The sequence below is a fragment of the Hyaena hyaena genome, unplaced genomic scaffold, assembly GCF_003009895.1.
Source record: "Hyaena hyaena isolate Hyena2069 unplaced genomic scaffold, ASM300989v1 scaffold_412, whole genome shotgun sequence".
NCBI lineage: Eukaryota > Metazoa > Chordata > Mammalia > Carnivora > Hyaenidae > Hyaena > Hyaena hyaena.
The window spans coordinates 973,805-999,319 of NW_024081043.1; the positions used below are offsets into that span (position 1 = coordinate 973,805).

The 25,515-nt window shown below is 36.1% G+C and overlaps 1 protein-coding gene across 1 annotated transcript in view; it reads left to right on the forward strand.

The window, feature by feature from the left end:
* The first annotated feature begins 65 nt into the window (after positions 1-65).
* Positions 66-25,515, forward strand: part of REV3L (REV3 like, DNA directed polymerase zeta catalytic subunit) — a 180,687-nt gene continuing 155,237 nt past the window's right edge. The window contains exon 1 of the mRNA XM_039252205.1: positions 66-540. Coding sequence (XP_039108136.1) covers positions 402-540 — 139 coding nt within the window. The 5' untranslated portion in view covers positions 66-401. The remainder of the gene's footprint in view (positions 541-25,515) is intronic.

The following is a 25,515-nucleotide window of genomic DNA, read 5'->3' on the forward strand; positions in this document are numbered from 1 at the left end:
CACACACATCCCCCGTCTCCCCTCCCCCAGTGGTTGCGTCCGTGACATCATCATCATGGCAACAAGAGCTGCAGCCTGGGACCGAGGAGCCCGTGTGATTCCCGGCGGCGGCGGCAGTGGCGGCAGCACCAGCACCGACGATAGCGCCAGGGCTTCTCTCCTGTTGCCCCTCGCCGGGTGTTCCTGAGGAGGCGGCGGCAGTAGTGCCAACACCACCCCGCCCGCCGCCGCCGCTGCACCCGGTGTCTGTGTGTGAGGGGAGGGGGCCGAGCCGCGGAGGGGAGGGGGCGCCGCCGCCGCTGCTGTGGGGCCGTCGCTGCGGAAGAAGCCGCCGCCGCCGCCGCTGCCGCTGCCGCTGCCAGATCGCTCGTGAAGAGAAGGCGGTGGCGGCGGCGGCGAACATGTTTTCAGTGAGGATAGTGACTGCCGACTACTACATGGCCAGCCCGCTGCAGGGGCTGGATATCTGCCAATCCCCCCTCACCCAGGCCCCTGTCAAGAAGGTGCCGGTGGTGCGAGTCTTCGGAGCGACCCCGGCAGGTAAGCGGGCGCTGGGCGCGGGCGGGAGCCGGCGGGGCGCCCGGGCTGCCCTCCCCGCCGCGCACACGCGCGCACTCGCCGGCCCTCGGCGCAGCGCTGCCGCCTCTTCCCTCCCCTCCGCCCTCCTCGCCTTTCCCCCGATGCGTGACAAGAGGCGCAAAAATGTGGGTCCGCGCGAGCGCTGCGCCCCCTCCTCCCCGGGCGGGGAGGCGGCGGGCGCCGAGTGTTTACACTGCGTGCGGCGGCCGGGGGCCGGCTCCGCACTCCGGGTCTCGGGCAGGGGGAGCGAGCGCCCGCGACCAGCGCTCTGGCCCTGCAGGGTGGGCCAAGTGGCCGCGCCATGTCCTCCGGGAACGGGTTCGCGGGGCGGCGCGCGGAGGTCGGTCGCCCGTGGGCCTGCGGACAGCCCCCTGCGTCTCCCAAGTGCCCTTTCTGGCGGCGGCTTTAAGAGGAGTGAGGAAGTGTCAGCTCTCTGTAGTCAGCCTTTCCTAGTCGCCTCTCGCCTGCGCCCTCCTCTGCCCCTTCCGGAGGTGCCGTGGGCTCTGGAGTGGCGCCTGGGGCCAGATAATCTTTCTCATTGAAGTGACCATGTGGCTCTGCTGTGAGCGCAGGTCGGGACTCCTTAGAGTTTAAGCCTCCGAGTCTGGGGACAGGGCAGTAGCCTCAGGTGCGATGCTTTGAGGGAAACGTGGACCCAGGGAAGCAGGAAATGTATGTTTGTTGCCCAGCATAAAATAGCCCAGTCGGTAGCGTGAATTCCTTATGAACCTCAGCTAAACTCGGCCACACAAACGTGTGGAAATGCTCTGTGCTGAGTTGTATTGCGTTTTGAATACACGTACCTTGAAAACGAAAACTGTTTTTGCTGAACGCGTGGGGTGGGGAGGCAGCAGTGGCAGAAGCTACATTCTCAGAAGCTCTTGGGGATTTATGCTAATATAAATGAGTAGTGGCCAAATTTACAGGGCTTTAAATTGTTTTCGTTTTCTACATGCTTTGGACCGTCTGCATGAAGTCATGGAGCTGCCTCCTAGAGAGGGATGCTCTTATCTCTAGCGATGTATTATTGCCCTATGGGATTTGAGAAGGCATTTCCCACTTGATGCTCCTTGCCCTAATCACCATTCCTCTTGTTACTACCGTTTCTGTGGACTCCCTGGATAATAACACTTTCCCAAACACAAGCACGCATTTTCAAGCAGTTATCTTTTAATGTGAATTCTCTTTGTTAAAAATGTCAGTGGTGTTCGTATTCCTTTTTAAAATAATGAAAACGATCTTGGTGATAGGAACCCTCAGAAGATTGGCAATTTGAGTGCTGTTAATTTGTTGAAAGTAGAACACCTGAAATTTGGGAGGCTGGAAAATAGAGGCACTAGATTTCTGAAGGATAGATTTTTTTTTTGCCCTTTTATATATTTATTGGTGCTGTCTTTGTTTCTAATTGGGATTTCAGTGTAATATACTATTTCTTCTCACTTCAAGTACAGAGAAATAATAAGATAGTGACGTTGATATAGCTCTGTTCAGCCAGATTTCCAAATCGTAAAGTGACATGCTAATAGGATATATTGTGGCATCTCTGTGTATTAAAGTTCGTATGGTTTGGATTACTTTTCTACACATAGTTGTTTTGTTTTTCTCTACCCGAGTCATTAAATATGTATCCCTGACTGATTTTCAGGCTGTTTTATAGAAAACTTGTGTTTGTGGAAACGGGTGAATTTCTACTGTGATCTAGCAGCATCTCTATAATGCGAGAAAACGTTCTTTAAGAAATAAAGATGATGTACTTTTGTGTTTAATATAAAATAAATAGACACGGGACTGTTCTGTGATAAGTATTTATTTCTTCCCTCCTGGATATCTTACAATTGATTACCAGCCCCCCTTAAAAATTAAAAAAAAAACTTTGAAATGTATATTGTCAATGAATATAAGATACTTTTTTGTACATACATTGAAAGATAAAAAACTTGATACAAAGAAACTGAAACTTTTAAAGGCATATCAAGTTGAGTTTGCTGTAAATATAGTTCAGTTACAAACCTGAAAACTTTTGTGTTTCTTTAACAGGTGAAAAAAATTTGAAGTCACTGGCATACATTTAGAGTTTATAGCTTTCAGAAATCAAGCCAGCATTTTTTAACACGTTAGAAATTACCAGTAAAATTAGTATTAATCATAAACAAAAACTACAATTATCTGCTTCCAAATTCTCTCCCCAAAGAAAACTAGTCCAGTTCACATAGTAAAATAAAATTTGAAAATAATTTACATAAAAGATAGGGCAATCTTCGTAATAAAAGTCTGAGTGCTAGAATTTTTAATGAAGAAAGTTTTATCGTTTGAAAGTACAAACTATGTTTATATATTTAGATAAATTAATGAAAAATAGTAACACATGATAAATGTATGTTATATAAAGTACTATAAACTTAAGTCTTTCATATATAATAGTCAATTTGGAAGTCTTTAAAATAAAGATTAATTCTTTATCTTGGTTTGGAGAAAAGCTGTTTTTAAACTGAATTTACTTTATAAATGAGTCCTGAAAAATAGAATTTTCTCCCAAATAAAAAGGCCATTTCATATTTGTATTATAAATTCTGAACTGATTGATTTCTTACGTTTTTAATAGTTCAATTTTTCTATTATTGCATAAAAGGTATTTTTCTGCTTTAGAAAACAGTCCAGTTGACTCCTGATTGTCCTGTGTTTTGAGGGCATATGTTGAGTAGTTTAAGAAATAAATGTCTTAGGTTTAAAAGCTCTTGTGTTGCTGAAATTTAAAAAGGTATTTAAAAAAGGTGGCATGTTCAAATTTGAATGGTAAATCCTGACTGATTTAATCCCTGAGGATATTGATTCCTGAGAGAATCACTTAAATTTTCATGTGAGTGATGGAATTATTTTTTAAAAAACCAAAAAATCTGCTTTTCTTCACCCATTTAAAAAATATCTTGAACATTCGTTTTGATGTAACAATGTATTGAGCAATGTTAACGTTTTGGTAACTTGTTTTAATGGAGAGAAGAAAGGTTATAAATAACCAAAGTACAGGGCAGTGTTTTTTCACTTGGATTTGAATTATGGGTATGACTGCTCTGGGAATTCACTTCAAATAAAATCCTAAGGCTTCATTGTGAGGATCTGACTCAGGTGGATCTGAGTTTCCATATCCCAACTCTTGCTTAGTTGCTTGATGTAATTCCATGTTGAGCTTAGAAAGCTCTCTCAGTTTTCTCAGCACCGAATTAAACAGAATTATCCTCTCAAAAAGCTTCCCTGCTGAGATGCAGAGTAGGAGTAAATAGAAGAGTGTGAGTGAGATGTTCACATAGCAAGTAATTAAACAAAGTAGGCCAAACAGACTATAGAGGGAGCTGCTTGTCTTTAAGATTACTGTAAGGAACTCTGCCACTCCCCCTCTAGTCTTCCTCTCCAGATAATGAAAATTTTAATAGATTGTTCTAGATGCTAACTGTTAACATGGAATCAAGTTCTTCAGCATAAGAAATTGGTCATTCTGAAATGCTATATAAGTTTATGTTGTTGCTTAATACCTTTCCTTTTTTTTGTGTGAATTGGTGGATTAAGTTTGAGATGAGTACAATTCTGAGAACTAGCATTACAGATCATTTCTCTAATAATAGTCTTGTGTGTTCACAGCCTTTTAAAAAAGTTTTCTTTTCCACTTAAACCATCTAAAAATACTTTAAGATCACATAGTACCGATTTGATATAATTATTAGAAAGTTTTTTCAGGAGCACTGCTGAGATTTAGTGATTTGGCACAAACAAAATTAGTCACTTTATTTAGTAGGCATTTGAAGCCATGAGTATCAATTTTATTAGATTTAAAATCACAATCAGTAAATTAGAGGATAAAGCAGGGCCCTCTTAAATGTGGACACAGTAGAATCTGAATAGTAATTCAGTTCATTCACTGAACACCTAATGAGAACCTACTATGTATGTTGAGCTGTTTTTGGTGTGGTCATTATAAACAACTTTTATCCTCTAGACTCTCACAATGTAGTAGACATGATAGACACGTAAACATAAGTCATAGTTTGATTGGAGTATGACAGAAATGTGTAAAAGGAAGCAAGGTCTGAAAGGAGAACATGTTAGTGACCAACTAGCAGGCAAAAAGGGGAGTCAGGGAAGGCTTCATGAAGGAAGTATGGATTAAGTCATTTTAAAGGAATTTCAAAAGAATGTTAAAATTCTGATAGAGGAACAGATAAAAGGTAATTCATGAATGAGAAAACTGCTCTTGGCAGGGCAGCTTGGCAATGCATATCATAATCCTTGAAATGTTTTTTGACCCAATAATTCTAGTTTTAGGGATTTTAATCTATGAATGTAAATCTTTTGGCAAAATCTGATTATCTTTTGAATCCATCTGCTTCTTTTCATTATCCATCACCACCCTAATCTCAACTACTTGCATTTTTTGATGCATTTACAACAGTAGCCTCCTAATCTTGGCCTACACCCAATCCACTCTGTTCCCTTCTAATCTGTTTTCTACACTGTAATCAGAGGGATCTTTTCGAAATGCAAACCTGATTATATCACCCTACTACTTGATATGCTTCAGTAGCTTTCCATTGCATTTAGGATAAGGACAAAGCTACATGTCTTATGTGGTGACGTCTACATGTCTTACAAGGTCTTGCATAGTCTGGCCCCTACCTTTCTATCCAGCCATGGCTTGAGCCATGTTCTTCTTGCCTTGCTCTTTGTGTTCCAGCCATATTGGCCTTATTTCAGTCCCTTATTCTTGCCATGCTACCTTCCACAATGAGGCCTTTGTACCTGCTGTTCCCTCTGCCTAGAATGTTTTTCCTTTTCCTTCACCTAGACTCTGATTTACCTTTCCTCAGGGAAGCCTTCCCTATCATAGACTCTCAAAACTCCATAAACTCTCCTTCATAACATTTGCTTTAGTTGTAATTTATATATGTTGGAGATTAATGTCTGTTTTTCCCAATAACCTCCATAAATGCTGGTAATGTGTTCACTTTTGCTCACCATTATACAGTCAGAACTTACCACAGTGCTTGAAACTCAAGCATTTTTATAAGAATTAATCAATAAATGATAGTTATCACAGGGTACAACCTCAAATATTCAACAATTGGGAAATGGTTACATAAACTGGACTCATGTCATTAAAATGATATTTTAGAAGAAAATAATGTGGGACAATGATGTCAGCATATTATGTGAAAAAATCAGTTTGCAAAATAGTCATTTATTAAAATCCAGGGGAAAAAAAAAGCAAAATATAAAGGTTGGTTATCTCTGGGAGATGTGTTTTGAAGTTTTTAGATTGTCTACAGAGACTGTATATTGATTGTATACTTTGGGGGAAAATTTATAAAATTAAGGAAAAACTGGAATTTCTAGGTACCGTTAGGAAATACAGCAAGAAAGACTTGAAGTTCATATTGGGCTCCAAACTAAGTGTCAACCAGAACGCATGATTGTGTAATGATAGTATGGAACCTTATTATATAAATTCAGTTTAGGAACTGCAAAATGATTCATACATTTAAAAAGCCAGTAACTTCTGGCTTTTTAATTATACCCATTTATATGTAAACTGATTTTAATTTAAAAATGTTTTGAAAAGTAATGCAGTTTTGGCACATGGCAGCAATGAAACAGAGTTGGAGGCCGGAAACGGACTTAAACATAAATAAGAACTTACAGTATCAAAATGTGTGCTACCTTTACCTATTAGTATGGAAAAGAATTATTTAATAAACAGTGTTGAGATAGCCAGTTAATTATCTAGAAAAATAAAAAGGTTGCCTTCCAGATGAGACAAAAGTTTTAAATGTGAAAACAAAACAACATAGGATGTTTATTTTTAATATAATCTAGGAATGGCAAGGACCTTTCATAGTATAAAACAGAACCGAAGCGAGATTGCTGACTTTTACAATATAAATGAAATTCCATACAGAGAAAAAAATCATAAAGCTAAAAGACAAACAGATGAATAATAACTTATTTGTATACTTTTCACAACGGACTCCTTTCCTCTTAATATACAAAGAGCTCCTAGAAAATAATACAGTAGAAAAAATAAGCAAAGAGAATTCATATGAGAAGATGTGCAATTTTATTTATAAAGAAGATGTAAATTAAAGCTACAACATACTATTTATCTCCTATCAAATTAGAAAAGATGGACTACGTAATATAACTAGGGGAAGATGAGGGGATGAAGAAATAGGCATTCTCATATTGCTGGTGGGGATATAAAATGTTCATTTTCTATGGAAAGCAATATGGAAATCATTTTCAAAATTTAAAATACAAATGTATTTTAATCTAGCAATTTCATTTAAGGATTTCATTCTCAGATATTTTACATATTTGTTAAATGAACATGTAAAAATATTTGTGGCAGCATTGTTTGTCATTGCAAAAAATTGGAAACAACCTAAACATAAATCAGTAGGGGAGTGGTTAAGTAAATAGTGGTATATCTATTCAATGGAATACTTGGCAGCCCCTAATGTAATGAGGCAATACTATGTATACTGGTATGGTGCCATGCCTAAGGTATATTAAGAGAAAAAAAAGCAAGATATGAGACTCCATGTTTAGTATGTTGCCATTTGTATAGTTTAAATATATATATATATATATATATAATAGGTGTGTGTGTATGTGTATATGTGTCTGTGTGTATATCAAAGGATGCATGAGAATTTGGTGACAGTGGTTGTCTGCAGAGAGGGGAAGTGGTAGTCTAGAGGACAATGGTGGGAGACTGGTAATTTTGGAATATTTTTTACCATGTGCATGTAATACCTATTCAAATTTAGTTTTTTAAATTATGTTGTGTTTGCAGGAATTGGTAAGGAAGAACAGAAACAAAAGCCTGTAATTATTGTAAACAGTTATCAAATGATTACTCCAGTACTGGTTAATTTTAGATTTTGCTAGAGGTCTTCTAATCCAGAGCTTCCCATTGATGTTATGTGGCTCACTGGAGGGTGGCCCTAGTGGACAGGGATCTGAAGGAAGGCTGTGGGGTTCCGTGAAGCAGATAACATGATGAGCAACAACCGGCAGTTACTGCTCCTTTTGATATTTTCAGTGCATTAGAGGAAGTACTTTATTATTTGGAATCTACTTCAGCTAACTGCAGAGTATGCAGCTGCCTCTTGTGGAGAAGGGATCATGGGCTACTATTGGAGTTTGTATTCGGGGTACCTGAGGAGTGTGTCACACAGCACAAGATTTAGCCCATTGTCGATGAGAGCAGATGGTAGCAGGGATGTTGGTTGCCCTGGGAAGCCCAGCTCTAGGCCTGAATGTCTGTATTTACCTGTGTTGGATCTTCTTGTCACGTGCATCTGATGTGTCATTTAGCTTGCCGCAAAATGATTGCTAATAGTGCATGTATATTCTGCAAAAATAAACATCATTGTTATTTTGAAATATTATTCCTGATATGAAAAAGGTTGGACTTGAAATTAAATCATATTACTACAAACCTTATTTAAATTTTAATTTTCTTCTATAATTATATAAAGGAAATGTGGTAATTTTTTCATAAAACACCATGTTGATGCCTCCAGTTGCTCTTCTGTTGGTCTGTGTGCCGAACAAATATTATATACAATGTGAAAAAGATTGGGAAACACTGTTCTGGTCAAATTCTCTCATTTTATATAAAGAAAACTGGAATCTAGGTACGTAGGCTTAGAGATCTGTCCAGTGTCCTATAGTTGCTTGTGTGGGCTAAGTCTCAGAACTGGAGATCTTGACTCTCAGCTCTCACTGGCTCCCTATACCTAAGGGGAAATTAGAGAAAGGAAGGCATTGATGATAATTGAAAGGCGAACATACTGAACCCTAGAGGAATTATTAGAAGACCCGCATGTGCACAGTTCAGAACTCTTTAAGGGCCTGCAGTGTCCAATAGTGCTTAGAAACTTCTGGCAGAATAGGTTATAGTGGGATTTGTTTTGTGATGACTGTAGTTATCTTCATTAAAAATAGTAAAGGCTATAGCATAGTAAGAGGAATTTAGGACAAACATAAACAAAAATTGATACTAGAGGTGTGTGTATATAGTTTTCTAAAGAAAAAGAGAATGTATCAGGAGACCTTTCAAATTCCTCTGGTGCTTTAGTTTTCTCTCACCTTGTTTTTGGTTGGATTAGAATTTGTTCAGTAAAAAAACGAGTGAAAATTGATTCAGGTTTAAGGAGATTGGTGTTAAATAGATTTCAAAGAATGTTGTCATTAGCCTTAGACATTTCAAAGAAATACTTGGCAACTTATTAAGATATGGGATATGGTATGTTGTATGTTACTTTGGTACCTGGTTACCATTTCAACACCACAGTGATACTAAATAAGAGAGGAAGTAGATTTAAGGTACAATAAACTTTGGGTAAAATGTGTTAGTTAACTAGTAGTTTCCAGGTGAGATCCAGATAGGGCAGGAGTAGGTGTCTTAGGCAATTAAAACAAAACTCCACTGTTAAAACACAAAGTAGATATATTTTTGAGACCAAAACAAATCATAAGTAAAAATAAAACCCTCTTAATAACAGTCTGTTTAACCTTTTGGTATGCGGGTGTGTTTTTCTGTTGTTGTTGCTTTTTGGTTTTTTTGTTTGTTTTTGTCATTTCTTTTAAGTTTTTTCAGATGATCTGTGTTTCTTCTAGTTCTTTGTAGCTTTTTAAATACTTTTTTTCAATGAAAAATATTTCATTACTTAGTATTGGCAAACTGGACTGTTTTCTGCAGCAGAAATTGAATACATGCCTAGCAAAGTAAATTCTGAGAAAAGAGTAGTAGTAATTGTCATTGTAAATGTTAGGTTTTTTTTTTTTTTTTTTTTTGGTCCAATTCTATTTTCTTTTTAGATGATAGTTGTGGGAAATATTAAGAATTTGAGGTCAATTTCCTTGGGGTAGTTATTTAATTTTCTTTGGGTTGAGAGAGCATTTGCTATATAAATGATTCAGAGAATAAAAGAAACCGTGTTACCTCAAAAATGCTTGTGTAATATATAACAGTATAACGAGAGTTTTCTATTTTTCTTCCATTTATTACAATTACCAAGGAAGTACAATTATAATTAAAAGAAATCTTATTTTGCATATATATTTACACTTCAAAGTAATTAATATATTAAATTAGGTTTTGTTTGAGATGGTGAAATGAAAGATTTTGTAAGTAAGAATAAATGTTGATATGTGAAAAAATGTGAAGTTAAAACATGTTGGCATACTCCTAGTTTCTCAGAACAAGAAAATGACTAATCTAAATTTCATTTCAGAATAAAAACCAAGACAAGCCACATAAAAGCAACCTAAAACTTAAACTGTCATCATATTATTTGTTTTAAAACTATGGAATAATATATCTGAGGAAGATTTCTCTCAAAATTGTTTTTCTCAATTTCAAGTAAGTAATTTATTTTGGTTAATATATTGGGGGTGAGGGGGGTTGGGGGCAAGCTTTGGCATTGAAGTTGGTAAATCCTACTCATCCTTAAAGTAACAATTCAAATATTAACCTTCTTTTAAAGCCTTTTGTGTCTCCTTTGCCCATTCCCAAAACGTTATCTTTTTGGTTTCCCATAGTCTTGGTTTTCCCTTTACCATTGCCAATACAGGAGTTCCTACACTGAGTGTCATGTTCATCTGTAGGGATAGTCACATGGCACTACACTTGTGTGCCTCCCTGCCCTCCCCCCCCAGTACGCCCTACACTGCCTTCTGTTCAGAGACCCTCGGCAAGTTATTTTACTTCTATGAGCCTTAATTTCCTCCTCTGTAAGATGAGTTTTAATAATTTTTATCTCATTGGATTATTATGATTACAATAATCAGCAAATGTGTGGCTTAATAGTAACAGTAAGTGTTACTTTCTTTGCCCTTCTAATTCCAGAATCTGCCACATTACTTCATATATTCTAAGCACTCTTTAAAATAATTGAAATGACAAATGGAGTTTTTATAGCCTTCCTTTCTCACACTAGGACAATCTAAAATACCTGCACATTGTGGTGTAAAGCTTTTTGCAGTTGGTCACTGACTCATGTCTACAAGCTCAGTAATTACCTGTTTACAGTACTTTTTAAAAAAAAAAATGACTATTTTTTTTAATACCCACTAGGTCTTATTTTCTTTTTTAACCCTTGATGTATACAGTGATAGAAAAGTGTCCAGGCCTGATCTTGCCTTGAAAAAGGGCAATGTTAAGCCATTGATCCAAGGAGTAACTATAATTTTCCAATGCTACAAATTAGGTTAAGTTTATTTCTTGTGAAAGAGCCTTATTTTCCAAAGTCTTCAGTAATGCCTTTAAAAAAAATAATAATGGTAGAAAGAATTCAAAGTGTGTGTGCCAAAGATCACAAAAGTGACGAAAGCATTTATTCATCTGTTTTTGCCTTTTGTGAATTCGTAACATAAAAGTATTGAAACCGTTGATTTTTAAACCTATGTAGGATTGTGGAATGTAGACCAAATGAATTAATTCATTATTGCCCAGCGTTTGAGTTTCTTCACCATATTTTTTATATGTATTCTCAGGTTTTGTTTTGTTGTAATATTGTCTTTTAAATTTTTCATGAAGTCATAGAAAGATTTTCAAATTAATTTTAATGAATCACACCTTGTTTGATGATGCTTAATGATTTTACAATAGAAGCCAGGAAGGGGCACCTGGATTGCTGTCAGTTAAGCATCGACTTTGGGTCAGGTCATGATCTCATCTATTCATGAGTTTGAGTCCTGCATCGGGCTCTCTAGCTGTCCATACAGACAGAGCCTGCTTCAGATACTCTGTTCCCTCTCTCTCTGCCCCTGCCCTGCTCACACTCTCTCTTAAGTAAAAATTAAAAAACATAATTAAAAAAAATAGAATTCAGGTTAGTCAAGAGACGTTACTTTTATGTCATTTTACTGACAGAGGTTATAGGCTATTAATTGACCCCTAACTATTTGCCCAGTTCTGTGGTGTTTTAGTCTTTACAACAGCTCTATAAAATGAGTACTATTATCCCCATTGAGGATACAGTTGAGGAAATGAGGCTTAGAGAGGTTAAATAACTTCTGCCTAAAGTTATTCAGCATATATTTACCTCATAGCATGTGAGGATTAAAATGAGGGAATGTGTACTGGCCTAAACAGAAGGAATAAGAAGCAAATTCTGAAATGTATGTGTCCTGACACTTTGGAATTTGATGACAACCATCATTGAGACATGACAGTGATTATGAATATATTCTCACTCACTTTTTTGTTTGTGTATGACAGTATACCCTGCTACTCTATACTGACCCTTTTTTTCCCTGAGCAATATTAATGTCTCCTCTCAAACTCATGATCCCATTTGGATTGGATTGTTCTGTTTTATGTATATGTTTTTGCAAGGTGATAGTAGGACTTTGCCATCAGTCTGATACAAAATATCTTTGTAAATTTAGTTTGATTAAACAAGTAGTATATGAATATACTCTCATTGTGAAATTTAACAAACAGAAACAGGTAAAACTAATTTTCCTTAATCGCCAATCCTCCTGTCCTGTCCACTTGTATGAGTTTTGCATATTACCTCCCCTAAATATAGTGGTATAAAACAAGCCTTTTGTTAACCTGTGATTCTGGGATGGGCTCAGGTAAGCAATTCTGCTGCTGCTGGCTGGGCTGCTTATGTGGCACAGTCAGCTGAGAGCTCAGCCGGCAGCTGGTTGGTGTAGGATGGCTTTATTCATATGTGTGGGTATTGGTGCTGGCTGTAGATTTGTGGAGGGCCAGGTGTCTCCCGGAGGCTAGCCTTCAGCTGGAGGCAGCAGTAGGGTTTACAGAAGCAGCAAGTAAAGGCAAGCCCCATATATTTTATTTTGTCCCATGGTCCAGAGCATATCACATGGCCAAGCCGAGTCCGTGTGGAAGGGGCTCCTAAGAGTGTGTGACTTATTAGGGGGCCATTTTTGCAATAATCTACTATGTCACTGTTGCTGGCTGATTTCATTTTTTAGAAAACATTTGTCAGTGTGACAGCGCCCTGCTCTTGAAAGAGTATAGTATTTAAAAATTTATTCAACAATTCAGATAAATCTAGCTAATTCTTTGTTCTTACTTGTTTTATTCCATTCTCATCACCCCTCAGCATCATTCCTGGTCCCATTTACGCAACAAATATTCACTCTGAATACCCAGTGATGCACCATAAGGTATAGAGTGAGCAGTAGATGGAGCAAGACTATTGTGATCATCACCCAAATTTCTTTTTATTAAGTTTAATTTTGAGAGAAGGAAAGCATGAGTGAGGGAGGGGCAGAGAGAGAGAATCCCAAGCAGGCTCCATACTGTCAGCACAGAGCCTGATGAGGGGCTTGAACCCACGAACCATGAGATCATGATCTGTGCAGAAGTTGGACACTTAATCGACTGAGCTTCCCAGGCACCCACATCATCCAAGTTTCTAAAACTTGCCTACCTATCTGCTTCATTATATCAACAGAATTCTATAAAAGGCAATTATAACAATTTTTTGAAAATGACAAACAACCTACACTAGGCAGAATATATCTTGTGTACTAAGTTTTTTAAATGTCTTACAAGAATATCTTCAAGAGAAGAAAAAATGTAACCCAGAGGTTGTTTTGATCTGTACTAACCCACCAGCAATATGAGACCTCCCATCCCCTTACCAAGAATATGTTCTCAAGTATTTTGATCTTTACCAATCTAATAGATAAAAACATGGATCTCACTGTAGTTTTAATTTGCATTTCTCTTATTAGTGAAATTGAGTGTCTTTCCATCTGCTTGAGAGCCATTTGTATTTCCTTTTTGGTGTACTACACGTTTATTTTTTATCCACTTTCTGTTTTTGAGTTTTGGTTTTCTGCTTATTGATTCCAAGGAGCTTATCATATAATAGGAAAATTCTTCTCTATAAATTGACTTTCAGATATTTTCCCCAGTTTATTCTTACGGTAAAAACATTTTATTTAAATATTTTTTTATTTTATAAAGACATTTTTATATCTTATGTGAGGTTTTAGATCACATTTAGTTTAAGTTTTAAAACATTACGTGTGGGAGGGGAAGAAAAAGATCCTGACTTTATCACTTCTTCTTTAAAGAACGTACCTCTTAAAATGCTATGACTCGACTGAAAATGAACAGTTTGAAAAGGATCCTATATTTGATTTATTTTTTTCTAAGTTTGGTTCTATTGTGAGACCGCTCCTTTGGGGCTATTTTTGGATGATTAGACTGTGTAGCAAAGGTGGAGAAAACTTGTATTACTTAGAATAACTTAATAATATTGCTTTAAGTCTTGTCCAATTCAGTGTGAGTGTGTGTGTGTGTGTGTGTGTGTGTGCGTGTAATGTGTACAACACATACATAAATAATAATGGTGGTTGAGGCAATGCTTTAACTCCTGTAACTACTTACTTAGCCAGCCTTTACTTAATCAAACATGTAGCTGTATAGGGTGGCTAGATAAGACTAGCCTTTGCCCAGTGGGTCAGACGAAAGACAACAGACTCTGGCTTTTTGAGAAAGTAGTAATGCTGCCCACTATGCAAACAGTATCATTTTTAATAAGACTGTAGGGAGATAGAAGAGGGTAGTAGGGCCATCTATGACCTCCTGTGTGGCATCTGACATTGTGAAATACTTTGAGTTTTCCCCTTGACTTCTGTGTATAAGGGGATTAGAAAACCACAAGGCTGTAGAGATGAGTGTGTCTGGAGTTATTTAATGTAGTTTTCAAAAGTTTTTAAAGTTGTCAGACCTTTTCTTCATACATAATTTTACCCAGCAGGATATAAAAACAAACAAGAATCCTTAAGTGACTTAACAGTGGGGAATGGTAGAAAACTAGTTTTGCCACGTGTTAGTTTTAAATTTTTCAAAGTTGTTAAGTGTTCTTTAGGGTCTGTTTTATCGTCAGTATCTTTATAAATGTTTCATTGACAATTGAAAGGTTTTCCGGATGGTAACTATAATTAAATCCTAGTGAGCATTTCATAATGAATATAATTGTTGAATCACAATTTTATACTTGAAACTAGTATAATATTGTATGTCAACTATACGTCAATAAAAAAAAGTTGTCCATTTGTTTGATACCAAATTGTGGACATACTATTCCTTGACTAAAAGAAATTTAGGCATTTCTGAGGTGGCAATAACATCTTGCAGTGTATACATTTAATACAGTAATTTTCCCTTCTGGAAAGTCGATATTAAGCTGATGGGACATCTTCTAATGGATGACTTCCTTAAAAAAAATGACACTTCATGCTTTGTTTTCATCCTCTGTATACTCATTTTTTTATGTAATCTGTCATGGAATGAAATTGCTTCTCACTTAATTTTGTTCTTCATTTTTGCCTGGCATCTCTAATTGTTTTAGCTTTGTATATTTTGTTATTTTGATGTTAAGTTATTTGACACACAAAACTTCGTAACTAATAGGTTTTTTATGGCAGTGCTTTTCAAACTATTTGTGGTGAAGAATCAATTTCTTTCTAATACTTCTTTTAAAATACGTTAGAAGTGAATTACTAGAAAAATGAAACAAGGAAGAAAAACCAAGCAAAATACAAACTTCCTTTTTTAGTATTCTATTAAACAGGTATGCAGTTCCCCTGTCTGGTTGCTCTAAGAGTTACTAAATGCTTACTGTCAAGTTTTAAACTTGTCTTGTACCAGATCTGTAACAAACAGCTAGTTCCTACACTGGATTTGAGTAGCTCCGTAAACATTGTTTTTCCGGTTTAAAGAGACCCTTTAATTCTTTTCTTCTTGAATCCTACTTCTTATCTGAAATCAAGATTGTTATTCCTGTTTCCCTTTAGTTTTACTATTCCCATGATAATATCATTGCCTGTGACTATTTTTAATCTTTTTTAATGTGATTTCATTTTTTAAATCCCATCTGAGGATCTTTCCAAAAGAAAGGCTTTAAATAATAGAAATTTGTTGTAATTGATATTTTTGATTTTTACTCCTATGATTTTGTATACTTTATTAATTTTGTTTTACTTTTGGCTTTTTGCAAGATAGACTGTCTTATGTTTTATTTAAAAAAACAATTGGATAAATCATCTTAAAAGCATATGTACAGAAATGTAGTTGTAACTATAATTTAAGAACAAATCAAAAATATTATTTTCTCTATGTCATACAAGGAATTTAGCTTATTTTAGCTTTTTTACACTGTCAGCTTCCCAAGTTAATCTTTAAGACTTACACATGTTGAATATTTTAGACTGTATATCTTCTTTTTCAAAAGAAAATTTAGCTTATGTGTTAAATTTAAGTAGAACAACTTGGACTCAACTCTACATACTAATTTGGTATGGAGTACCACCACTAATCTATTTATACCATACCACTTATACTCATTCTTGAGTTCCAATTTAGATTATTTTTTCTTTTGGTTGCCACGAATATATTTTCAGGTACTGTTTTTCAGAAGATATTCATGTGGGTTACTTTTCCTAAACCTTTGAATATCTGAAAATGGCTTTTTGTTGCACGCATGTATTAATTGAAAGCCTGGCTCAATGTGGTAGTCATGTGTCCCAGTCTTTTCCTTTATAATTGTCTGCCATTATTCTGGTTATCTTTTACTTTTGACTGAGACAAGAAAGGCTTTCTGATGAAGAAATGCTGGTGCTTTTTATTTTGGGATAGTCTTCTATTATACGTGTGAATATCACTTTCATTCCATTTGTTCAGCCTTTTTTTCTTTTTAATTAAATACCTCTTATTGGTGGATTGGCTCACATTTCTTTTTTATATCTTTCTTCCTTATTTTTAACATTGTCTTTTGCATTCTCAGTGAACATTTTTATTTTCATCTTCTACATTACTGATAGGTTTTTTGCAATATTGATTGTTCTTTCTCCTCTCGAGCGCAGAGCTTAATTTTGTTCTTTATTCCTTTGTTTTTTCTTATTTCTTAGAGTTCCATAGGTTTATATCTTAGTCTGCATACATCTCTGAGTTCTCATTTCTTCATGGTCATTTTATTTTTTTTTTATTTTTTAAAATTTTTTAATGTTTTATTTCTGAGAGAGAGAGAGATAGACAGCATGAGCGGGGGAGGGTCAGAGAAAGAGGGAGACACAGAATCCAAAACAGGCTCCAGGCTCTGAGCTGGCTGTCACCACAGAGCCTGATGCAGGGCTCTAACCCACGAACCATGAGATCATGACCTGAGCCGAAGTTGGACGCTCAACCGACTGAGCCACCCAAGTGCCCCTCTTCTTGGTCTTTTTAATGGATTATCTTTCCTTATGAAAGATATTTTACGGGAACTTAATTTTCTTGTATTTTACTGAGACACCCAGCAGATACTTTCTATGTTTCTCTGTTTTCTAACATAACAATCGATGATCTAAGAAGATTTTTTATTGATGCTGCCATTTATATAGGTCCCATGCTTATCCATCTATGAACAAGAGGCCATTTATTCATTCCTGGTGTTTGCCAAGAGGCAGAGTATGGGAAATCTGCTTAATTGTCTTGTTTTTTACTTCTAAGCTGATAGAATTGCCCTTCCAGATACACAGAATTAATAATTGTGCACAACCCACTTAGATGAATGTTTTCTAATGGTTTAAGTCTTTTCTCTGTTCTCACTGCGCATCCTCTTCATCATGTGGAAGAGAACTTATTCCTGGATAACATGAGATAGTGTTTTTGTTTTTATTCTTTTTAACCAGAGCATTACTTAGAAGTCTCCAGATTGTAAAGGCCCTTAGGACTTTGGTGATTTCATCAGTGATGGAAACTAATTTAACATCCAGAATGAAGAGAGCTATTCTCCCATCAGTTACATTTTTAGGTGTGAAACATTCTCTGGATTTGATAACTCTTGTAATTGAGCAAGTCTGTTGTGAGGCTCAGAAGACAGTCTGTGGAATGGAGATAGTGGTTGCTATTTGATATTTCTCAGCTAGGGCGGTTACTACCCCAGCCCTCATGATCTCATCCTCTTGTCCTTCACCTGCCTCCTGGGGAGGGCCGAAGAAGAGAGTATCTGCATTGCTGTGAAGACTTCTTATGAAGAGTAACTACCTGACGCTGCCTTTCTGGCGGTTTTGTTGTGTTTTATATCTTGTTAAGTATAACCATGTGGCCTTTTTGAATCCTATGAGTCTCAGGGTCTAGTTGGACCTAATGTACGTATTTAAATTTTGCGATTATATTTTTTTGGCTTGTTTTGTAATATTTGCAGAAAAGAATCAGTATTTATAGCTTGTTCTTTGTAAGCATCTTAAATTATAAATATATAAAAATATGAGAGTATTTATAATACATATAGATTAAAGAATATAACAAATATCTATTGTAATACCTAGAGTGAGAAATAGAATATTATAGATATCTTTGAAGTACTTGATTGCCTCCTCTTCTATCTAATTTTGTTTTTGACTTTTGGTTAATCATGTCCTTTTCTTTATAGTTTTACCACAAATGTATATGTCACTAAATAATATGTTTAGTTTTATCTTTTTGGAGCTATTTATAATGTGCTTGCTCTGCAATTTTTTTCCCCCAGCATTATGTTTTTAGACATCATCCGTGTTGAATTATATGGCTGTCATTCATTCTTTTTCACTGCTGTATATAGTATTGCATTATATATGACAATTATCACAATTTTGTTTTTTCATTCTCCTATCTTTGGACATTTGAGTTGTTTCCTATTTAATCCCCAGTTACAAACAATGCTGTTATGAAAACTGTTGTGCATGTCTTCCAGTGCACATGTATAAGAATTTGTATGGTTATACTAGAGGTTGAATAGCTGAGGTAAGAGTGTGCACAACTCTCCTTTACTAGGCAATGCCAAATTGTTTTCTCAAGTGGTTCTACCAAATTGTATTTCCACCAGCAGCATGTGAGAGTTCTGATGTTACACATCTTCACCAATATTTAGAATTGTCAGACTTAAGTTTTTTTTTTTACAAGTTTAATTTATTTAATTATTTATTTTTTTATTTTTATTTTTTTACAAATAGTTTATTGTCAAATTAGTTTCCACATAACACTCAGTGCTCATCCCCAAAGTGCCCTCCTCCATGCCCACCCCCCCTCCCCCCCACATCCATCAGTCCTCAGTTTTTGTCAGCATTCAAGCAGACTTAAGTTTTAAATTCATTCTTATAGGTATAAATGATATCCCATTGTGAGTTTGTATATTTTTCTGTCACTAGTAAGGTTGAATTTTTCCATACATTTATCATATTGTTTTGTCAGATATTGAGAGAGATGTGTTGAAGTCTTCAACTTGTGTCTAACTTCTTTAGTTCTCAGTTTTTGCTTCACATATTTTGAAGCTTTGTTAGGGCCTTACATATTTAGGATTATTATGTTATCTTGGTGAGGTGGCCTCTGTCCCTGCTAATATTCCTTGTTCTGAAGTCTTCCTTGTCTGTCGTTGAGATAACCATTCCAGTTTTTTTTTTATTAGTGTTTACATGATACATCATGTCAAGAATTTGAAGGGTTTGAAATTTTACCTTCTCGCAAACTAACGAGTTAACTTGCCACGAATTTCATAGGTGGTGTCAGTAGACATGAGATTTCTGGGATCTTCATTTTATTGACTGCAGATGGGAGATGGTTGCAGATAAGTACAGAGAAGTAGATTGAAAAACTACTACCCTAACAGAGACCAATGTAGAATCATCTCACAACACATCTTTTTCTATCCTTTTACTTTAAACCCATTTATGCTTTTGTATGGATTTCTTGTAGAAAGCATATAGCATATAGTGCACTATTCATTTAGTCCAGTAGTCTGTCTTTTAATTGGTGTGTTTAGATTGTTTACATTTAATGTGATTAGTAATATGGTTAGACTAAAAATCTACCACAGTCCTACCTGTTTTCTGTTATTATCTCTGTTCTTTGCTTTGTTTTCCTGCTTTTGGATTCTTTGGATATTTTTTATTCTCTTTCTCTCGACTTTTTACTTATTTATTTATAGCTTTTGAAATTAATTTAGTGGCAGCTTTCGGATTTGAAATCCACATTTGTAACTAAGCAAAGTCTTCCATCATACAATAGTATGTAGTTTTATATGTACTATAAAGATTCCCAATTCTTCCTGCTTTTTTTGTGCTTTTGTTGTCTTACATTTTACTTTTATATATGCTATCAACACACAATATGTTGCTATTATTTTCGCTTTAGACAGTTAGCTTTTTAAAAATTTTTTGATGTTTATTTTTGAGAGCGAGAGAGACAGCATGAGTTGGAGAGGGACAGAGAGGAGACACAGAATCCAAAGCAGGCTCCAGGCTCTGAGCTATGAGCACAGAGCCCGACAAGGGGCTTGAATTCACAGACTGAGAGACCATGACTATAGCCAAAGTCAGACGCTTACCCCACTGAGCCACCTAGGTACCTCTAGATAGTTATCTTCTAGAGCAATTATAAGAAAGAAATAAATGAAGGCTTTCATTTATGTCATTTCTAGTGTTGGCTGATTTTTTTGTGTGGATCCAAGTTTCTCTCTGGTATCCTATTCCATCTGCCCGAAGAACTTCCTTTAACATTTATTTTATTGTAGTGCAGGTCTAGTGGTAATAAAGTATCTCAGTTTTTATTTTTTTAAAAGAGACTTATTTTTCCTTTATTTTTATAAGATATTTTGGCTGAGTATAGAATTGTGGGTTGCCTTTTTATCTATCTATGTATCTATCTATCTACCTATCTATCTGTCTTTTAAAAGATACCACTCTGCTGTTGTCTGGCTTCCACAGTTTTCCTGTAATTCTTACCTTTGACTTGATATATCACGTGTCTTTTTTTTCCCATCTTTAAAATTTTTTTTGTCTTTGCATATGATTTGCCCTTTACTTTTGAACATGATTTGTCTATTTGTTTTCCTTGGTGTTCTCTGAACCGCTTGGTTCTGTGGTTTGGTATCTTTAATTCGGAAAATTCTCAGCCATTACCTCTTCATATATTTCTTTTGAACTATTCTTTCTATCTCCTCTGTGTGATTTCAGTTAAGTGGATGTTAGATCATCAGATACTGTCTCATAGCTCTTATATGATTTGTTATAGGTCTTTCTAATTTTCCCCCACTTTATTTTCTGATATGAGATGTATCTTTTAGGGAAATTACCTTGATGATAATGATTGTTGCTATTCCTGAAGTATTGATATTTCAGAAGGTGACTCTGTAGTATAAAGCCATGTACTTTTTTGGCATATCCTGAGTTCTTTCAGATTATTAGTAAAAATGTAAGTTTATAATAAATTTTGTCCCAACTAAAAACAGTCTGTTTAGATCTGAGGGCCATGAGATTGTGGCTATTATTATGAAGATAGAGCATAATAATTCTAACGACCTGGAGACCAAAATATGTTTTAATTATATGTTTTATATGTCTTATATTTCTACCTATGTTAATCACTTGAAATTCACTGGATTTTCATTCTGAATCTTGTTTCAGTTATTGTAATAGTACATATTTAATTTAGAATAAAAAATTGATACTACATATTATGAAGTACCTAGACCCAGATATGTTTATTTCTTACTCTTCTGAGACTATGTAGAATTTTTTTTAAATGTTTTTATTTATTTCTGAGAGAGAGAGACAGTGTGAGCAGGGGAAGGTCAGAGAGAGAGGGAGGTACAGAATCCGAAGCAGGCTCAAGGCTTTGAGCTGTCCGCACAGAGCCAGACATGGGCCTCAAACCCACGAACTGGGAGATCATGACCTGAGCCAAAGTAGGACGGTCAACTGACTGATCCACCCAGGCGCCCCAAGACTATGTAGAATTTTTAAAAAATATTTTATTTTTAAGTAATGTAGGGCCCAAATAAAATAAAAATATTTTATTTTTAAGTATCCCCCAATGTGGGGCTCAAACACACAAACCTGAGATCATGAGTTGCATACTGTACCGACTGAGCCAGCCAAGCACCCCTGGGAGATTATGTAGAATTAAACAGACATGAGGTACAGTCTATGTAAGAAATCACTATGTTTTGGTTTTTGTGGTCTATTAATTGGGAAAGTTTTGGAAGTTAATTGGAAGTGTAGATGTAAGCTTTAATATCACTAAAAATTAATAAACCAACTAGTATAAATAAAACTTGGATATTTCAAAGTGTGGGAAAGCTTTTTGAGTATATATGTATGCTTTGAATTATCAAAAGTGATAACTGAGACTTCTAGTTTTTTAAAGAATTATATGGTAGATGAATTAAAAAGGGGTGTTATCTCAAAAGGAAAGTAAGATTTGCTAATTTTTTTCATTTACATCAATTGAGGTGTGTCAGATTTACTAAATAAAGAATCTTTGGATATGTGTGATTCAAGAATCTAATATTTAATTACAAAAAATCCTTTTGAAATCTGAACCTTAGTGGATATTAGTATTTTAAAAAAAGATGTTAGGTGGAACTGGTTCACTGTAAGCATTTTCATGTGATCTCAGCTTTATCTAGTAAGATTCCTTGTCACGATACATTATACTTTTTCATAGAAAGGAAAAATGTTTTGTTTGACCCATGTTTCAGTAGCTGACAGATTTTGAAATGGGGAGATCTCCAAGTTGATATTGGACACTAGCCACAAGAAAGACAAGGAGCCAAATGCATGAAACATTTGCTTTTTTGGCAGAAAGCCCCAGTATATGCAGATTCTTTTTAAAAACTGAAGTAAACCTGATCATGGGCAGTTTCTTGTTTAGTGTGTTAAAATTCCCCCTACAGCCCCTCCTTATAACTTGAGAACAGAGGGTCAAGCTTTTGTTGACAACTGTGACACTTTCTGGCTCTGCTTTTGCATTTGGTGGATCAGAACAGAGAATTGTTTTTCCTCTGATAAAAAGGAAGACTCTAAATTACTTAAATGCAATTGGAATCCTGATCCTATGCATGTACATATACACAAATAAAAGTCCAAGGGTGTAGTATTCTCTCATCCTAATATATTTTCTTTAGTAATCATTCTTTGATATGTTTTAGGACTTTGATAAATATTTATTGAAGAAGAGGAATTATTTCTTTGTATATAATCTTAAACAGATGACAAATCTGTACATGTAGATTGTAGACTGTCAAATTCATTCTCTATCCATTTCTATTGTTACTACTTTAATTGAGGTCTCAGTACTTTTGCTTGGACCATCATAGTAGCCTCTCAGATAATCTCTGAATTCACTTTTCAAATTCAGCCCTTATGATGACACTAGAGTGACCTTTCTAAACCCAGATTTTATCCAAATGTTGACATATTGACAGTGGTATAGGAAACTAGGTGAAAAATTGCTAATAACCTAAGTGCTAAAAAAAAAAAAAAAGTGATAGGTAGTTATATCTACATGATGCACGTGGCCTGCCAGATAGCCATCAAAAGTCTTAAGAAAGAATGGAAAGGGGAAATGTTCACATGCAAGACTAAGTGAAGAAAATAGACTTCAAAATAGTTTGTACAATATGATCCTTATGTTTAAAAGTTGATATAATATAAACATTAGAGAAATAACAAAATACTGAATGTGAAGGTTATGGATTTGAGTAGTGTTTTTCCCCTTTGGGCTCTTTTATATCATATAAAAGCATGTATCTATATTAAGGGGGAAATTAATAAAACCTAGAATCTGTTCACATTATTGTCCTCTTTGAAGCCATCATTAGTTTCCTGTTTTCTACAGAGGTATTTCCTGAAAAGTAGTTCATGGATATGCTTATTTTAGAATCACCTGGGGTACTCATTAAAAATATAGATTACTGGTGTACCTCGGTGGCTCAGTTGGTTAAGTGTCTGACTCTTGATCTCATGTCGTGATCTTAAGGTTCATGGGTTTGACCCCCATGTGGGGTCCTGTGCTGACAGCGTAGAGCCTGCTTGGGATTCCTTCTCCCTCTCTTCGCTTCTCCCCCGCTCACTCGCTCGCTCACTCTCTCTCAAAAAGAAACCTTAAAAATAATCTTTAAAAAAAATGCAGATTCCTGAGGTCCATCCCAGATATATGAAATAAAAACCTCTGGGGTTGTCTAGGAATGTGTGCTTCTGCAAGTGCCACTAATGATTCTTTCTAACGTTCTCAAACTAGCCTACAGTGTAGAGTAAAACTCTGGATGACTTTTCCATAATCTGACATTTAAATCCTTTCCCAGTTTCATCTTATTCTTCCATAAGCACTTTGCTTTTTAATCTGAACTATTTACTCTTCCTCAGATACATATCTCATGGTTCTGCATTTGCTTTTAGCTTAAGGAAAGCCGGAACTCTGACTCTTCTAGGTGCTGAGTGCTGGGCGAAGTGTTGTCCCTCATTAAATGATGAGTGAATGAATGCCATTACTCTGGAGGAAATGACCATTTCCATTCAGTGAATATTTTAAAATGTCCTGAGACATCACCTCCATTGTGAAGTTTTCTTGGCTTTCCTCAGAGTTAGTTAGTCCTTTGTGCCACCATTGTACTTTGTATGTCTGTTAGAGCGGTTATCACACTGACATGCAAGGTTTTGTTTCTGACTTTCCTGACTTCCCTACTAAAGTGCAGGTTTCATGAGGGCAGATTAGTATGCTGCCAGTCTTTGTGTCCCTCAGTGCTTGGTACTTAGAGATGCAATAAAAATTAGTAGAAAAAAACTCATGATGGAAGGATAAATATTGTATGGAGATACGTAGACTAGAGAAAGAAATCAAATTAGTGGTTACCAGAGCCTGGGGAAGGAGGAAATGAGGATTTAATGTTAATTGAGTACAGTTTCAATTTGGCATGATTGAGATGTTCTAGAGAGGGATGGTGATAATGGTTACACAGTATTGTGAATGTGCTTAATATCACTGAATTGTACATACAGAAAGATAAAATAGTCAGTTTTATGTATATTGTAAAACATACACACACACCACCTCTTGAAGGTAAAGAACTTGGCTATTCACTCAGCTTTGTTCTCGAAAGTTCCTAACATTGTTTTGTTTCATTGTTAAATTGCATTTTCTTTTGACGTGTTTTTAAAGATACTTGAATATACAGAGAAAGCCCATAGGAAATTCTTTAACAAATCAACAATGTTAAGAGGAAAATATAGCATATGCTTCTTAAAAATTACATATTTAAAGAAAATATTGTGGTATTACAAACAGTAATTAAAATCAAAGTGGCTGTTGCCTGCTACTAACCAGTAGATAGTGGTGAAACAGAAGCAATATGGCATTATGGAACTTCAAACTTTGTATGATCAGGGGTCTTTTCTTTTCTTTGCTTAGAAATTGTCTCCCTGCTCAAGTCCAGGGTGATTGGCAGACAATACATTGGGTACCTTGGCAGTGTTATAAGTGGTTTTGGTAGATGATCTCATTTGAACTGCTTATATCTCTATGAAGTAATTATTGATAATTCTGTGTTCCCATAAGGAAATTATCTGTGAGGGAGCCTGGGTAGCTCGTTGATTAAGTGTCTGACTTCAGCTCAGGTCATGATCTCACATTCGTGAGTTTGAGCCACACATCAGGCTTTGTGTTGGCAGCTCAGAGCATGGACCCTGCTTCGGATTCTGTGTCTCCCTCCTGCTCTGCCCCTCTCCTTTTTGTGCTTTGTCTCTCTCTGCCTCTCAAAAATAAGTAAACATTAAAAATTTTAAGAAAAGCAAAAGAAATCATACGTGGTATTTAATACTATTGACTTGGAGCTTTTTGCAAACCTAAGTTGATGTAGGTGTGTATGCAAGCACATGTGTACATTCCTTCTCGTACAGTGGTTTTCTCTGATTCAGTTTGCAAAATATTTCTTCCTTCTTTTTCTTTTTCTCTTTTTTAAAGATTTTTTTTTATTTTGGAGCACTTGGATGGTTTAGTCAGTTAAGCATGGGGATCTTGATTTTTAGCTCAGGTCATGATCTCATGGTGGCGAGATTGAGCCCTGGGTTGGGCTCTGCAGGGCATGGAGCCCG